The sequence below is a fragment of the Zonotrichia albicollis genome, chromosome 3, assembly GCF_047830755.1.
Source record: "Zonotrichia albicollis isolate bZonAlb1 chromosome 3, bZonAlb1.hap1, whole genome shotgun sequence".
Taxonomy (NCBI): Eukaryota; Metazoa; Chordata; class Aves; order Passeriformes; family Passerellidae; genus Zonotrichia; species Zonotrichia albicollis.
Window position 1 is genome coordinate 4,581,904 of NC_133821.1, and position 17,870 is coordinate 4,599,773.

At 49.9% G+C, this 17,870-nt stretch overlaps 2 protein-coding genes across 4 annotated transcripts; one reads left to right on the top strand and one right to left on the bottom strand.

The window, feature by feature from the left end:
* Window positions 1-756: 756 nt before the first annotated feature.
* LOC113459693 (gallinacin-4-like) lies at window positions 757-8,642 on the bottom strand. The gene is made up of 4 exons (XM_026795470.2): window positions 8,270-8,642; window positions 3,442-3,638; window positions 2,577-2,663; window positions 757-893 (listed from the first exon to the last, which is right to left on the bottom strand). The coding sequence occupies exons 3-4, from the start codon at window positions 2,632-2,634 to the stop codon at window positions 757-759; spliced, it is 195 nt and encodes a 64-aa protein (XP_026651271.1). The 5' UTR covers window positions 2,635-2,663; window positions 3,442-3,638; window positions 8,270-8,642.
* Window positions 7,234-17,595, top strand: XKR5 (XK related 5). 3 transcript variants are annotated; one of them, XM_074536503.1, is made up of 7 exons: window positions 7,234-7,457; window positions 8,247-8,430; window positions 8,530-8,705; window positions 9,736-9,945; window positions 10,678-10,847; window positions 11,359-11,470; window positions 12,188-17,595. In XM_074536503.1, exons 2-7 carry the CDS (start codon window positions 8,306-8,308, stop codon window positions 13,237-13,239), a joined length of 1,845 nt encoding a protein of 614 aa, XP_074392604.1. In that variant the 5' UTR covers window positions 7,234-7,457; window positions 8,247-8,305; the 3' UTR covers window positions 13,240-17,595. The 3 variants fall into 3 exon arrangements, with proteins under 3 accessions (XP_074392604.1, XP_074392603.1, XP_005490451.3); XM_074536502.1 differs by having other exon boundaries at window positions 7,234-7,453; window positions 12,188-17,594; XM_005490394.4 differs by lacking the exon at window positions 7,234-7,457 and having other exon boundaries at window positions 7,516-8,430.
* Window positions 17,596-17,870: the final 275 nt, after the last annotated feature.

Consider the following 17,870-nt stretch of genomic DNA (forward strand, 5'->3'; position numbering starts at 1 on the left):
TGCAGATTCACTCCAAATTTATGGCAGACAGAAATGGCAAGGGTAAAATCAGACCTCAGATTACCAATTTGTCCTGCTCAGTGTGACTTTAGTTCCCATAATAAAATAATATGCTGTTCCCAGTTCTGAAAGCTCTGGATCAGAAGGTGGGAACCCAAAATTTTCAGAGCAGAGGTGTTGTGAAGTGTTACACTGGAGAAGACTTTTGTGCTCTCAGTGGAAATGGTGACTGATCTCAGTCATGACAGAGAATTCCCTAGCAGGCATGTGTGGAGAACTTGCCAGCACTCACTCAATCAGCAGCCCAAGAGGGGTAAATAATTTGGTGAACTACACATTCCTGGCAGGTTTAAATTAATGTCAGAACTCTTGTTTAAAATTTATTTGTGAACCACACATTCCTGCCAGGTTTAGATTCATTTCAGAATTCTTGTTTAAAATTCTTAATGGAAATAAGACATGGGGAATGAATTACTTTTGGAAATGAATGACAACACCACACAAGGCTGCCATGCAACCTCCCCACATCTTGTTTTTATTGAAAGGAGAGTGACAAATCCTTGGTGGCTGCTGCAACAATTCCTTGAATCCAACGATGGCAAAAGCAATCACTCCTGGGGATTCTTTACAGTTAGCCACACTACAACCTACAGAAAAAAAAAGGATCTTCAGAATTATGATTATCAGGAAAATCCTGCTGCTTGGGATTCAAATGATGATTTGGGAAGTTATCTTTAGCCCAGACAAATCCTAAACTTACCACCTACAGCAGCTGTACCCAGAACGACAGGAGCCCAGGTAACCATTGCCACGAGGGCATTTCCCCCTGTGGCAGAAGGTCCCACGATAGCCACACTCCATGTAAGGCCTCCTGGGTCTTGCCAAGCTTCTACCTTAAAAAACACAAATAAACAAAGATGGGAGACATTTTATTTCCAGGGATTTGCATTTTGCTTAATCCCTGTGAGCTGACAAGGACGTGACAGTTCACTCCTCAGAGGAGGAGTCTGTGGGCACAACGACCAAGCAAACACTTTAATTCCTTCTTCCCTGCCAAAATAGGATTCCCACATTCAAACTGCCTTTTGGGAATGGCCAGCAGCCTGTGCTATTCCCAGAACAGGTTTTAGCCGTGAAGATGCTAATTGTCAGAGATCAAAACAACCCCAGGGAGCAGACCAGCAATTAGGCAGGAGGTTGCCTGGCCCTGTTTGGTGAATTAACAAAGATGCAAGCCTGGCAGCTGAAGTGCTCTGGATGCACCTGACTAAGTGCACATGAACCAATTAATTTCAGTTTCCAGCTCATCCATGGAACATTGCAAAGTATTCAGAGAGAGAGGAGCTTGTTCCAGCAAACAGGGAATGGATAGTAAATATGGACAGTGCATCCAGCACATCCCTGCTGGGCTGGATTCCCAGCATGTGAGTAGAGTGATACATACACACCCAGAAAGTCCCAGGGAGTAATAAAGGAGTGGTTTAAAGGGTGAATAAAACACTCCTGGTCTCAAACTAGCAGTCTATAAGGCAGTGTGGGCAGTCTGAGCTCTCAGGAACACTTTTCTTCCCAGATACAGATAAATTTCTGCTTTAATATACCCAGAAAGTCCTACTGAAAACAAGCCAAACATCTCCTGTGTGTTAAATAAGGACATAAATCAGACCAAAGGAATTCTTTGCCTCTGGGAACTGGTACAGGAAGACGCCCAGGTAAGAATAACACCAGATAACCACATAAAATCATAGAATCACAGACTCATTTAGGTTGGAAAAGACCATTAAGATCATCAAGTCCAATTGTTAACTCAGCACTGCCAGCCCACCACTAATCCATGTCCTCAGGTGCCACATCCAGATGACTTTTAAATCCCTCCAGGGATATATCTATGACACTTTTCCCACATTTCTGGTCTGCTGCGGTTCTTCACAGTCTTTTCCCATCCTTACATCCCTATAGGACACTTTCCATCGTGTTCCCACAGAGATCAAAACTCCACCAGCCCCTGCTTGTGCACAGAGCACCTTGCAAATGTGGCTGTGCCATTTTCAGGGCTGATATTAAACTACAATCCCTTTTTCTGGACAATAGAGTTGGTTTGGGGCTCCAGACAGTCCCTTTTCCTGGATAATAGAGTTGGTTTGGGGTTCCAGAGTCCTTTGCACCCCCAATAGGCATCATGATTTTGTGCCTCTCCACCTTATGTCCCAGCTCCTAAAGCAAAAGATATTTGAAGAACATGGGGCCAGATTCCTTTTTGGTTTTTTCTGTGTGGTTTAGGAATACTTGACCATGATTAATTTGTTTGTTGGGTGACTCAGAGGCAAAGTGATTTAAGTACAAGCCTGCAGGGTTTAATGGGGAAAACACTGGTGCTGAATGGTAATTTTGGGGTTGCCCCTTTTAAGGTGATGCTTGGAGTGTTTGCCTGCTAATTTCACTTCTCATCTGTAATCTCCAATGAGTTCTGATGATTTATGTGAGGATTCTTTGCAGGAGGCAGCTTGGTCACATTCCAAAGGGGACAGGAGACATTTGCAAGACACCAACACCTTCTCCTTAGTGCCTCACCTTACCTGCAGCTCCCTGAAATGCCACCAAGAGGAGAACAAGGAGCAAAGGAAGGATTTTCATGGCAGAGGGTGGGCTGAGATCCTGGATCACTGCAGAGAAAGGAGACCAGGACATTGGTTAGAGCCTTGTCCCTCCATAGTCCCAGAAGTGACACAGAGAAATGTTCTTCAAGACCTGGAAGTTACCTAAATGAAGTTATTACACATTTTTGTCATGATTGTGTCTATTTCCTAAGATTTTCCTGGACCACACATAGGGTCATGGCATATGATGCAAAAAATTCAATCTTCCATGCAAAATATTCAGTTTTATGTCCCCTTTTAATTAATGCATCAAGTGACCAGCAATTTATCCTGGATTTCTCGATAAGTTGTGATGCATTGCAATAAATTTGATTTGCCTTATGGAAGATAAATTCAGAATTTAATTAATCAATTAATTAAATAATGTTAATTCAGAAAATAAGACAATTTTTGCTAGATTTATACAAAACAACCCATGGGTTTTCTCAAGCTTTTCTACTAAAAAAAAAAAAGAGCAGAAAAAGCAGTTTTCTTCCCAATTAACTCAAAATCCAGCTTCTCCTTATTCTTGCTTAGAGGCTATTGTTTATTCTTCCCCTCAAGAATTTCATTATTTCCAGGATAAATTCTTGAGTATTTGCATTTCCTGCAGCCAACAAAACCTTCTCTCCCTTATCAACATTTGACACCTCTAGAACTGGTTCATGACAGACTGGAGCTACTGCACAGCTAAGGCTATAAAACAAAATACAGATAAACATGAAAGAAATTAAGTCTCCATCCCATTTAAGAAGGACAAAACTTTTTGAGAGAAGCTGAATAATGAGAATATTTTGCTTGTTACCAGGCAGGAGAAGCTCTAGGCTGGAACAGTCCCAGGATCAGTGTCACCCACCAGGATGAAGAGAAGATGAAGGAGCTGGGTGAGTTTGTGCTGTTTCTGGAGGATGCTGAGGGATGTTTGACCTTCACAGCCTTCTGGTGGCCAATGAGGCTTTGGGGAGCTCTGGGGGCACCCAATGAATCCTCTTTGCTATTGTCCTAAGAGGAACCAAGGTCTGGCTTTCAAACCATTGCGGCATGGCCTCAGGAAATGTGTTGAGATGAGAAACACCACCCTGGGCCTCCTCCCTTTGAGCAACCCTTTGGCCACAGCAGCTCACTCAAGGTCTCTGTTTCCATCTGTTTTCAGAGGTTATATATTTCCTTACAAGCATGAAAAATATATCATCATAGAAGTAAAATAATCATCAGCTGGAATGTTAAAATAAAACCCACCAAACCTATGTTAAATGGGAAATAAGTTCTTCTTTGGAAATTCAGGAAGAGGGTTAATGGGCTGTCATTAATTCTACATCATCACTGCTGTTGGGAGGGAAAATCTGAACAATTAAGAGCTTGGAAAAGATCTGCACTAGGGAATGGTAGGGGAAAAATGAGAGAGGAAAGGAGAAATCTAAGGGTTAAGAATAAAAAAGGAAAAAGTGGTTTGGGTTTTTTTCACATTTTTGCACCAAAACATTTTCATTACCAGGTTACCTGCATGGCACATAAGATATTTTATGCCACATCTATTTATGGAAATTATCACAGCCCATGCCCAGCAATTTTAGTTTTATTGTCTTTATTCTCTTGCCATGGGCAGAAGAGTTCTCTGAGCACAGCATCCTCCTTTCTCACCAAGGATTTCTCCAATGGCTTCCTGCTTTTTACAGACATTTCTACAAGTTCAGGTACCTGTTGCAAAGGGATCTTCACTTCCCTTTTATCCCTCTTTCCTCCTTGAATCCGGCCCCATTCCGTGGGAGGTGCCGTTCCCTGGAGCTGAGCTCATCCCTGGGCTCACCCTTCGTGCCCTGCAGGGATTTTTCTTAGATCTCTTTGTTTTCTTTCCCAGTCAAAGCAATTATTTCACCGAGGCTTCCAGCACAGCCTTGTCAGCAGCTTTCAGCCTGCCCTCAGGCTTCTTGTTTCTCTGGGCTGCTCCTTTGGGTGCTTTTCTTTCCTCATTTTTGCCATTGGTTTTTTTTTTTTTTTTTGGTTTTTTTTTTTTTTTTGAGGTCAAATACATGTCGAACGTGCTTGGTCTCACAACGTGGTTACACATAATTGTGCTGTGGTCACTTTTAAACAGCAGCTCCCACAAATAGCTTTGGAATTGGAATTTGCACTTAATCCAGGAAGGCAAATGTTCTTGTGCATGCTAGGACCAGCTGCTCTAAGAATCACCATTGTACTGCAAGAAAAATGTACATTTTTCAGAAGGAAAATCTAATGTCTGCACTGCCTGGCGTCATCCACAATCACCTGTCAGATCTGCTCTGCTGCATCGCCTCAGGCAAGGGAAGGACCTGCAGAAAATGTGCCCAGGTCCCCAATCCTTTAGGGCCTGGCTGTTGCTGAAACCCTTCCCTGAGGTGTTGTGAGGTGTTTGCAGACAGATGTGCAGCCAAACATCTGGGCTGAAAAATGGCTCAGCACATGAGGAACAGCTGGCTCTGTGTGATGGCACCAAGCCCAGGTCTTGGGGTCCCTAGCACAGAAAAGACTTTGAGCTGCTGGGGAGAGTCCAGAGGAGGCCATGGAGATGCTTCAAGGGCTGGAGCCATTCCCAAGGACAGCTTCCAACATGTCAGATTCCTCCAAGCCCTGTCCAGCCTGGCCTTGGACACTGCCAGGGATCCAGGGGCAGCCACAGCTTCTCTGGGCACCCTGTGCCAGGGCCTCCCCACCCTCACAGGGAACAATTCCTTCCCAAATTCCCATCTATTCCTGCCCTCTGCCAGTGGGAAGCCATTCCCTGTCTCCCGTCCCTCCACGCTGTCCTGGTTTGAAAAGGAATTGAGTTTTTGGGATGCTGTGGTCAAACCAAAAAACTCACTTCCTTTTCAAACCAGGACACTTGCCTTGTCCCAAATCCTTCTCCAGCTCTCCCTTTAGACCCTGGAAGAGGCTCTGAGGTCTCCCTGAATCTTTCTCTTCTCCAGGATGTTGCTTTTTTGGAGACACAAGGAGTTTTTTAGCAAAAGAGGCTCCTGGGTGCTGCAATCCAGCAGAGAAAAGTGCAGTCAAACCGGTGGCTGGGAGGCAGCCAGAGCAACTGGGAGCTGGCAGAGGAGCTGGGGAGGGTGACTAGCTCTGGGAATATCTTCTGGAAGGCCTTCTGGCTTCCTCCTTCTCTGCCTGGCAAAACTCCGGGGTGATGATGGCACAGGATTTATTCCTGGCTTCGAACACAGGAGGAGAGACAGCTGAGACTCCTCAGGATGGGAATGATGGTGGTGGAGGGCAGGGGGGATGAGATGATGAGGTTCACATCTTCTGTGATGAAGAAGGGTCACATTGTGCCTGCATGGACCCTGGCAGATTCCTCACTGCTGAATTTGCAAAAATGGTTCTTCCCCATCCCACTCTCAGGTCTGGAAGAGGCTTTGGTGCCCATTAGAGGCTGATTTGTGCTTTGTATGCTAAAAATTGGGTTTTCTAGGAATGGGCCACGTGGTATTTGTGGCTGTGGAGGACAGAGACAGCCAAGGCTGAGCTTCACTTGGCTCCAGAGCCCTCACTCATTACACTCCTGACTTTATTAAAATGTTTCGCTGGAGCTGGGCCCAGCAGCCCAACATCATTAATTAATGAAACACAAATAGGGGCAGGGCAGTGGGACAGGAAAATTGGGTTGTCCTTTGCACTCAAAGGGCCCCCAAACCAAATCAGATGGAGTTGAGGCTGCAAAGATGACAAATTCCTGGAAAAAAGCAGTGCTGGAGACCCACAGAGAGCCTGGGAATGCTCCCATGAGTAGGGAAACCAGGCAAGGACATTTCTGAGCAGTTTGGTGGCTACTGTTACACAGCAGAGCCTGGACTTTAGTGACAGAAAAATCAATAAAATATAAAAAAACAATAATAAATGAAAGTCCCAGAACACAGGTACATCCAACAGCCCAGCTGATGTACAAAGTTTCGGAAGCTTCCTGCAGAATACTGCAAAAACCACCAAAACCAGAGGTGATATTTTGCCTTAATTAAACCCCTTTTTGTGGCTTTTCCTGTAGCGACCTGCTGGGAGTTTATTTTCTATAAAGATATCAGGGCTGGAAGCTGCAGGGCTGGAAATTGGGATAAAACGCAAATGCACACCAGAGGGCTCCTGCAAGCTCGGATGCTCGGGATCCCATTTCAGAGCGGTTTCATCTCTGTGGTGAGGCGGGAAAACAGCGGGATTAGTTCATGGCTCTGTGCACGCCAGGTCCCAGCTGCCACCTAGTGTCATCCCCGCGACACGGGGACATCGGGGACATCGCACAGGGGACATCGGGCTGGGCGTGACCGGTGCACAACAATTGGGGACACATCGGGGTGGGCTTGTGCCAGAGCACAATAGCACAGGGAGCAATGGGATGGGCTTGAGACGGTGCTGCTGAAGAACCCAGGGGGCATCGGGACGGGTTTGTGACAGTGCACGAGAGCTCGGGGGGGACATCGGAATGGGCTTGTGCCACCGCACAACAATTTGGGGGGTACGGGATGCGCTTGTGACAGTGCTCAGCAGCTGCAGGGGTCTCGGATGCTCGGTCTCTGTGTTCCCAAGGCCCCGGGGATGGCGCAAGCACCGTGATGTCACACTGCCCGGGGAGGGGACACTGGGGGAGGTGCCCGGTGAGGGCGGGCGGAGCGGGACCGGCCCCGGTGGCTCCTTCTTCCTCCACCTCCTCCTCCTCCTCCTCCTCCCTTTCCTCCCACCTCCTCCTCCTCCTCCCTTTCCTCCTCCTCCTCCTCCCCGTCCTGCTCCCAGGATGCGCGGGGCCGTGCCCAGCCTCAGCCTGACGCTGCTGGCGGCGGAGAGCGGCGCCCGTGAGTGAGCGCGCAGGATGCGCGGAGGATGCGCGGGGGCGTGCGGGGCTGCGCTCCGGCGTGCGGAGGGGAGGGAGAAGGCGGATGGGATGCTGGAAACGCGGGTGGGATGCTGGCAGTGACGCCTTGGCGGCCATCCCGGGGGTCCCGAATCCCCTTCGTGTACCAGGGAGAGGGGGGGGGTTCATCCCTGCGCCCCGCGCTTGGGGAGATGCGCGGTTCTGCTCCCGCCATCCCCGCGGGCCCAAAATCCTCTTGGATTTTTTTTTTCATATTTGAAAAATGGACATTTTTTTTTATTTATTTATTTGTTTATTTTGGAGCCCAAGCTTTTTATCAGAGCCTTGCTGGGGGCCGGGCCCCTCGGTGACGGTGGCTGTGCCTCAGCTGACAACGCCACCGGGAGCCGGCAGCTGGAGATAAGCCCAGAAGAAGGGCTGGGAGATGGAGTTCTGGCGGGAATGGCTTTAAACTGACACAGAGCAGCTTTACATTGGATATTAGGAGGCAATTCTTCCCTGTGAGGGTGGGGAGGCCCTGGCACAGGGTGCCCAGAGAAGCTGTGGCTGCCCCTGGATCCCTGGAAGTGTCCAAGGCCAGGCTGGATGGGGCTTGGAGCACCCTGGGATAGTGGAGGGTGTCCCTGCCCATGGCAGGGGTGGAATGAGAGGAGCTTTAAGGTCCCTTACCACCCAAACCAATCTGGGATTCTCTGCCTATGAATGGCACCGCTCAGTTGCTGGGGGGGTGTGGCTGTGTCATCCCTCATCACCGCCTCTCTGCCCTTCTCCAGGGCTCTGTGCCATCATCCACTACCTTGTCCGGGGCCAGCTGGGCTGGTTCGGGCTCACCATGGCCTGCCTGGTGCCCGGCTACGCCGCTCAGTTCCTCAGCATCCTCTGGTTCCGGGCAGACGGACACGCACCCGGCTGCTGCCTCCTGGCGCTCCACCTCCTGCAGCTGGGCCTCTGGAAGCGGTGAGACACTCCCCACCATCCACCCACCCCCCACAACCTGGCTGCAGCCCCAAATTTCCTCCAAGCAGCGTGGGCATCCCTTCACGGTGGCTCTTGCAGGTACTGGGATGTTCTGCGGGCGGCGGCCAAGGCGGGCGGCAGTGCCGGGGAGCTGCTGGCTCAGCTCGGGGATGTTTGTGTGCTGCGGCTCCTGGAGGCCCTGCTGCAGACCCTGCCTCACCTCCTGCTCCAGGCCTATGTCGTGGTGGCCGTGGACCCAGCAGGCTTCATCCCTGGTGAGTTCTCGGATGGTTCAGGGGTGAGGGATGTGCTGCAGAGGGACTGGGTAACCTCGATGAGAACCAGCAGGGAAAAAAGAAAAGCCTGGCTGAAAGATATGCTGTGGCTGAATGCAAAGGTGGCTGCTTTGCCCCAAAGGTGAATTTTCAGGTGTGCAAAGAGGGAGGTTGAAATGTGGAGTCACAGCATGTGCAAGGTCACGTTTGCTCATTGTCCATCTCTGGTCTGATGGCAGTGACTGGGCTGGAGCTGCCCTGGGGCAGAGCTCTGTCCATGGAGTCAGCCTGAGGGTATCCACAGGGAGATACTCAGAGAGTGCTCTGGATACTCAGAGGGTATCCACAGGGAAGATGCCAAGCATGCAGAGACCAGATTTAGCAGGGTTTAGTTGAAATGCTCCAGTTTCATCCCTGGTAACATACAAGTCAGTTGACTGTTGAGTCGGGAGTGAAATGAAGTGACACATACACTCTAACTCTCTACTTTAACATAAACTCACATATAAACTGTAACTCAGGCTAATCCCAAGTTTATTGCAAACCCATTCCTTTTTATACCCTGTTCTGATACAGGTGGACCTGACTGGTCATTTAATCAACACCCTGTCACCATTGGCTAATTAAGAAGACACCCTTTGGTAAACATCTTATGAGAAAACAACTGTTTAAAACACCAGCTGCAAGATTGTTTTAGTTTTTTCTCTCAGCCTTCTCAGAAGTCCCCAGAACAATTCCTGGGAAAGTTTATCTGGCTTTCTCTCTCTGACCAAACTGTCACAACCATAGGACAGGGCTCTGAGCAACCTGGTCTGGTGGAAGGGGTCCCTGCTCATTGCAAGGGACTGGACTAGATGGCCTTTAAGGTCCCTTCAGTCATTCCTTGATTCCATGATTCACTTGGCAGGATCAAGGGGTGTCTGGCTTTTATGGGGGTGCTGTGCTGCCAACACCTCCTTAGCACAGAGAATTGTCCCTGCTGTGCATTTGGGCCTCCATCAGAGCCCTGACTGCCCCTGTCCCCACACAGGTGTCAGTGCAGGGCTGTCTCTGCTGTCCCTGGCCTGGGCTTTGGTCTCCTACAGCCACTTCACCTTCCTGATGAAGCCTGGACACCTGAGCCCACCAGCTGCTGTCATCCTGTGCCTGCTGCTCTGGAGGACAGGGATGCTGGGCACCCGGGTGCTGGCCCTGGTGCTCTTTGCCAGGCTCTATTCCTTCTGGGTTTTTGCTGTGGCAGGTAAGGCCTGAGATCCTGTTCCCCACATCCCACCCCAATGTTCTTGGGTTTTATGTTGCTGAAATGGCTCCTGAGGTATTAAAGAGTCTTTTTTCCCATCCCCGCAACCAAAGAAGAAGTCGATATTCCTCAGCTCTGGTTTTTAGGGTTGTTTATTTTCTCTTATTTATTACATTCTTTTTCAGACCTGCTGAGGTCTGTCTGGCAGGTCAGGTTGAGGCACACTGACCATCTTTGGGGCAGTGTTAGCTTTTTATACTAAAAACTACATGTACTTTATTTACAATAATTTTCCAATACCTATCACCTATGTTAGAAAGTCTATTTCTATAAACAAATCCAAAAGTGCTACCATCACAGCAAAAGATGGAGGACAAGAAGGAGAAGAAGGACAGGACAACCAGATTCCTCCATCTTGCCTCTTGAACCCTCATTCTAAAAATCCCAAAATTCTCCTTTTTCACCCTGTGATAAATTCACTAACATTCTACTCAAACCCTTGTGGCTTGTAAATCCTCACACAAAGTTGGTAATTGTTTCTATGGGTTAAAATTGAAGGCACAGGTGTTTTTTACTCCATGCCAAGGTCTCTGAGCCCCCTGCTAGGGTCTTGAGCCATCCAGGGCAGCCAGAGGAATGTCCTTGGTTCTGACACAATGTCAGCCCTGCCATGCTCAGGTTTGCAGCCTCTCCCAGGGATGGCTTTGCAAATCCAGTCCTTTCTCCCTGCAGGGGTGCACTGGCTGCTCATGTCCTTCTGGCTGGGGGCCCAGCAGACAGATATTGTGACCCAGCCGTGCCGCTGGAGGCTCTTCAACTGCCTGCTGGGAGCTGTCTACATCTTCTGCTACATCAACGTCCGCCCCGGCCCCTCCAGGACCAGGGTGGCCGTGTTTTATGCAGTGAGTACCTGGAATTTTTTTGTATTCTGCATGGATGAAGCTGATGGGGATGAGCAACAGCTTCAGACTCTCCATTTTCATCTCTCACATCACCACTTGCTCAAAATCCAGAGTTTTGCTGTGTCCTGACAAAGCCACGTGGCCACCAAGGTGGATGTGCCTTCTGCCCTGGTTTTGATTCCTGGCAGTGGTAAAAAGTAGGTGAAGACCTTGCAGAAAGTTCAGTTTGACAGCTTTTATGTATAAAGTGATAAATTAGGTGCAAAATATAACAGGAGAAGTGCTCAAGGCCAGGTTGGATAGGGCTGGGAACAGCCTGGAGTGGTGGAAGGTGTCCCTGCTCATGGCTGGGGGTGCAATAAGATGACCTTTAAGGTCCCTTCTGACCCAAACCACTTTGTGATTCTAAGAATCCATGAAAATCTAGAAAATGGGTGTTTTCTGTTGTGAGAGGCACATCTAAAGCCATCAGAAGGATATAAGTGATGAGTCTCTTCCCTCTGCCTTGCAGATTATGCTGATGGAGAACACGCTCCTGCTGCTGTTGGGCACCCGGTTCCTGCAGGTAGAGCTGAGGAACAGCCTGACTGTGACTGGGGCTGTCATGTCAGGGTCCTTAATAGGTAAGAACATTGATTTTAGAGCCTGGATTGCACATTTTGAGAGTAGTTTCAGGAACTGAACATCCAGACTTCTGTCCCCAGTCGCTCTCCAGCTCTCCTTTAGGACCTCCTTTAGGCCCTGAAGGGGCTCTGAGCTCTCCCTGGATCCTTCTCTTCTCCAGGTGAGCACCCCCAGCTCTCCCAGCCTGGCTCCAGAGCAGAGGGGATCCAGTCTCTGGAGCATTTTTGTGCCAAGCAGAGTCATATTTTCCCAGAGGGATGGGGGCAGAGGGAAGCTGTGCAACTCTCCAGACCATCAGATTAACTGTGTTAAAAAAAATGGGATGGAAAAGGAGCAATTCCTGTGGTCTTGGATGAGTTTAGGGCATAAGTAGGAAGCTGTCTTAAAAACTTGCTGGTTTAAAGGCCAGAGGATGGGGGTGCTGTGACATGGAAGATTTCTTTCATCACACATCTCCCTGCTGGCAACTTTCAGTCTGCAAATTAATCCACATTAAATTTGGGGTTGAGTATGCACTTGATTTGCCCAAATCTGCTCAAGTGGGATTCTTGCATCCCCATAAATGCTGGAAAGATGTGCTGCTCATACACTGATTCTCAGCAGCGTCTTTGCAAATTTCTTGTTGATCTGGAGGTGCCTCAAGGTCTGTCCTCTTCTCCACAGCTGACCAAAATGCTGCTGGGACTCCTCAGTGACACTTTTCTGCTCCTTTCCAGGTGTCACAGCTCTGGTGATTTACTACAGCCTGCTCCACCCCAAGTCCACAGAGATCTGGCAGGGATTCCTGGAGACAATGTGCAGTCCTGCAGCAGCTGGGGATGAGGAGGGGTCTGGAGAAAGCTCCCAAGCTGAGCAGAGTTCAGGGACTTTGGCAGATGAGGAATCCTTACCAGTGGAAGGGACCAAGACAGAGCCCCAAAAGGAGACCAGCTCATCACTGCTGCAGTCCAAGGGGGGTTTGGAGGACAGCTGGACAGACCATCACCACTGGCTGCTGGTGAAGCTGGCCTTGAAGACAGGAGATGTGTCTGTGATCAACGCAGCCTTCGGGGATGGCGGCGTGGGAGAAGCTTTTCCTGGAGGATGGATGATGGGGAAAGCCCCTGGAGCTGAGCCTGGGGCAAACCTTTCCCTCCCCATGAGGGACATCCCTCCCTCTGGACTGGCAGTGGGGAATGGAGGAGGCATCAAAGCCAGTGCTGGTGCTCTGGGAATGGCACAGGAGGATGGAGCAGGGCAGGAGCCTGATTTTCCCCCATCCACATCCCACCCCAGTGGCTTCTCCCCAGATTCCACTGAGAGCTCCTCTATGTATTTCAGTGCAAGTGCAGGAGGCATCATCTCACCTGGGACAGGGACAGCCACAAGCATGGCCCTGGTGCAACGGGACAGCAAAGCTCAGCTTCCCCCAGGCTGCCTGGGAGAAGGAGGAGGAGGAAGAGGAGGGGATTCATCCCTTGGGATGCCCAGCATCAGCCCAATCCTGGGCGCTTGTGCCCACAAGTGTCTGCAGAGAAGCTCTTCCTTCGGCAACACAGGCAGCTGTGGGGTGGCAGGTCTCCCCAAAGAGGGCTCAGAGCCCACGGGGACAGAGGGTGCCCTTGTGGGGTGCCAGCACCTTTGGGACACCCACCCTTGTGGCCCGCAGGGGACTGTGGTGAGGAGCAAGATGAGGTCACCGTGCTTCACCTCCACCCCCAAGGCTGGCCCTAAATGCTCCCAGCGAGGACTGGGGGAGCTGGGAGAGGGGACAGACCAGTCTGGGTGACCAGAGTGATCCTGTAAATGTCACCTTGGGCGGGCCTTGGGGTGACTGTCTCATCAACAGGGCATGGCAGGAGGTGGTGGGACAAAGACTGTCCCCAAAGTGCCCCTGCCATGGGGCAGAGTGCTCCTCCATCACTGGGACATCACCTTTCCTCTCAGTACATCTTCTAGAGGCAGTCTTGAAGAACTTCAAAAGCCTTAAAAAGCCCTAAAAGTCCAGAGCTGGTTATTTATTGAGTAATTTATGTCACAGACCTACCAGGAGGCTGGAGCCTCCTGTCTTTGGTGTATTTGTGACAATGATATGAGGTGTGTCCTTAAACCAGTGCCTGCACAAGCTGCTGGCCTGACCCAGTGTGGAGATGTGGTTGCTGTCTCCAGGGGCTGCAGTGCTGGCCAAAGCAGTTTTCTCAGGACAAATAAGTGCCTAAATCAGAAAAATGATGGGTTTTACTCTTGGATGTCCTTTTTGGGCAGAGTAAGGCCTCAAGAAAGGCTCAGCATTGCTTGATTGTTTTTTCCCCAACAGGTTTATCTTGAGGCCTTTGCCAACTCCATTTTTGGGGGTCATAAAGGATTGCACATTCTCTTCCTGCTGCAGCCCAGAACCTGGAATTACAATCAAAAGCCATGTCCTGCTGCTTGCCCACTGTCTTGCCTCCTCAAGTGGTCTTTTCTCTCCAGCCTCCTTCCAGCTGAAGATCACAGGACCCCAGAATTATTTGGGTTGGAAGGGACCTTAAAGCTCATCCAGTTGAAACCCCTGCCGCATGCAGGGACACCTTCCACTAGACCAGATTACAAGGTTATAATCCACATTTGACTGGATGCTTTCATCTAAATTTAGGCCAAATTTCAAACCAGTTCTACCCCCACCATAAAACCCACATTACAGGCAGGGTTTATTTGTGTCAGGAACTAAAATCATCAATACCGTGGTCTCAGAAATAGCCAGTGCTTCCCACCAGGCTGACTGGGCATGGATTTGTGCCCAGGGCACAGGTTTGTGCCCAGGACATGGCTTAACATGTTAATTGAGGTGTGATCAGCTGGATTCACCACCAGGCTCTTGAGTGCCATCTGGAGCACATCTGGCTGTGCTCTCCAGATGTTGTCCTGCTGTGGGCAGGACTCTGCTACTGCCACAGGGCAGGAAAGGCAGCAGGGAGGGCATAGGCATGTGATGAATTATTTAAAAAAAGCTTCCATGATGCATTCACTGCTCAGGGCTGACCCAGCCAGGTGTTCCCTTGGGGCACAGAAAACCCAGTTGGTGCTGAGTATGGAGTGAAGCCACATTCCAAGGGATGAAGGCTCCCTGTCTCCATCTGGACCCCAGCCCCCTGTGCTGTGCCTGTGCAGGCAGGAGCAGTTCCAGTGGCTTTTCCAGAGCCCTTCTCATTGTGTGGATCACAGAGAAGGCAGCAGTGCTGCCAGGCCATTGCAGGAATTTTTATCTAGCTTGGTTTTCTACTTTTGATAATATATAATTATGCTTGAAAATACCCCAAACCAGCCTTTGCTGTGTCTGTGTCTTGTGTTGGGGATGAAAATAAATGTGGAGGGGTCTCTCTTCCCAGTCTTGGCTCTTGCAGCCCCAGGATGAGTTGCCTGTTGGGATTTCCAGTGGGAGGGTGGAGAAGGGACATGGGCAACAGGATCTGGGGGAATGGCATGAAAATGTGTCAGGGAAGGTTAAGGTTGGGTATTAGAAAAAGATTCAGCCAGCATGAAACTGTCCCACAGGCCAGTCAGAAAGGAAACAGACAATTTTGAGACAGTAAAGAATACTTTTGTGCATAGGAGTCAGGAATAAATGGACTTTTGATTTCTCAGAGCACATCCACAGTGCAGGGGAGCACCATGAGCTGATACCTCTGACCTCAGATGAGGAGGTTGTGGAAATGCTGGATAGATCAAGGAACGGCAGAAGAGAAGGGGGAATCTGGGGACAGAGGGTGCATAAGGACTGGGGAGTGATGAGGGTGTTTGTGTGAGGGGTCTGTTCCCACAGCTTTGCTCCCTGATGATGAGAGTTGGTCACTGGTGAGCCATGCTCCACTTTCTCCTTGGGAGCAGTGTGAAATCAGGTAGGATAATATGGATGGTCTGTCCTTAAAGGCTTCCAGCCTGTGTGAGAGCCCTTTTGCAGCCAGGGTCCAAGTCCTGTGTGCTGGTACAGTCCCAGCACTGAGCCACAGGTCTCTTCCTGTAGAAATAACTTGTATTCAGTCGGAGAATCCCAGAATGGGTTGGGTTGGAAGAGACCTTAATCATCTCATTCTAATCCCCTGCCATGGGCAGGGACACCTTCCACCATTCCAGGATGCTCCAAGCCCCATCCAGCCTGGCCTGGGACATCTCCAGAGATGGGACAACCACAGCTTGTCTGGGCACCCTGTGCCAAGGCCTCCCCCCCCCTCACAGGGAAGGATCTTATCCCTATATCCCATCTAAACATATTCTTTAGTGAATTCTAAAGCCCTGTTTGAAGTAGGAGGACTCCAGCAGCAAATCACAGCTTCAGATTCCTCACCCTTCCCATCTTCTGTGGCCCAATGATCTGGTGCACTTCCAGATTTTTCCCAATGCTGCCAGACTGGGAAAATCACACAGGGGAGGAGTTTCTCTCCCAAACTTCTTGTCCCTTTGCCACCAGAGGGAGATGCTGCTCAAGCTCCTGATACCCTCCAGTGACTGTGTTAAGGAATCATTCAGGCTGGAAAAGCTCTAAGCTCATCCAGTCCAACCATTCCCCAGTGCTGCCAAGGCCACCACTAACCCATGTCCCCACATGCCACATCCACATGACTTTTGAGTCCCTCCAGGGATGATGACTGGAGAGGAGAGGGAGGTGCAGGACTGATGCTGCTGTGGCATTGCACTGGGAGCCAGGGGGAATGAAATTGGGAGCTCTGGGATACTGGTGGTGGAGTGCACAGTGAGTTCCTGGAGGAATGAGACCATGGCTGTGGGCATCTCCTTTTCTTCCCAGGCATCACTGGGCCATGGGGAATGTTTGAAAATCACTGTCAGGGTCTTGCCCTCTTCAGGAGAAGAGTCACTGACCTGTAAATATTCCATGGTGCCTTCATGTCCAAAGGGATGTGTGTGAGGGAGATGCCCCAGATCACACTGGATGCACAAGGGGACCCTGGGGGTTTGGTGGAAGTGGCTCCAGCTGTCACCACCATGGTGCTGAGTCCTGATTTTGGTGCTGTATCCTTGGAGCTGTGCCCAGGGGGGTGACCTGGTCACGCCACACTCTGGTTTGTCCTCAGATCAACCCTCAGGATGCACAAATCCCACAGATCCCCTGTCACTAGTCTGTGTGCAGCAACATGGAGGCCTGGGCCAGTCCAAACCCAGGATGGAAAAGCTGGCAGAGGGGCAATGGACCAACTGCTCCAGGCAACCTGCTGATGTTATCTTCCAAATGTCCCAAATGCTTGAGGAGACCTGGGCAGATCCTCTGCTCCTTCTGCAGCATCTCCCATGAAGCTGTTTTTGGATGAGGAATGATCCTGAGCTAGACCAGGATCTGCCCAGCTTTTAGAGGTGCTCATCACCAAAGTCTGGGCTTCAACCTCCCTCCAGAAGGGCTGGAGCAAGGGGTTATCTCCATCCCACGGCACTTGGACAGATTGTCCAGTGCTTTTGCCTGCTCTGGAATATAAAATTTCTGCTCATTTGCCTCCTGTGAACCTTTTCTTTTCCATTTTGTTTCTTAAGGAAACCCTCTCCATCACTTTAGAAAGGTGGAGGGTCATGCCCCAGCCCAGGAGAGCTCAATGCCACAGGTGAGAGGAGCTCTCAAGGGCAACATGGGAGCAGGAACCAAGCATGAATTTTGACAATGCAGGGAGTGACCCAAGGGCTCCCCAGGAGAACTGGCTGTGCCACTCTGGTGATCTGGAAAAAGGAACAATCAGGCAGGAACAGAGGCTACGTCCCTAAGAAATTAAACAATACCCAGGCAAGTGCCTGGGCTTGGGAACGTGGCTGTCCTGACTGCTGGCTTGTCACTCTTGTCCCTCTTTCAAGGTGAAATAAAATAAAGCAGGATGGAGTTGTACCAACAGTGTGGGGCAGCAGCCTTGCCCCAGCCCTGCTGGGATCTCACCTTCCAGCAGCCCAATTTCTGAGCATTGTCCATGGGTGCCTGGTTTTGTGAAAAACATTCCCTCCAGCTCCAAAATGATGTAACACCACCCCACTCCCCACCCCCCTCATCAAAAAAGATTTCCCCAGAAAAACCATCTTTTCACTTGCAACAACATTGAACCACAATACTTGGACCTTACAGAAAATAGAATTATTTGCCCTGGGCTGTTGTTATTTGTCTGGTTTTTTTCCCAAGCTGAAACTTTGGTTATTTTTTCCCCCCTTTAATTAAATTTGGTTTGCTGCAAATCCCTTTCTGGTGCCTTCAGTGTTCCTGTAAAAGGCAGAGCCCAAGCTGCAGCTCTGTGCCCATGGCTCCAAGGCTAAACAATACCACAGAGGGGGGGAGCAGAGGGTAAGCCCAGCTAATCAGGACTTGCCTAATAGGACTGAGTGCTTAATGAGAACCCAGGGACTCTGCTTCCCCAGCTGGATTTGGCTGGAGGAAAATGCTTTGTGCTCTCAACA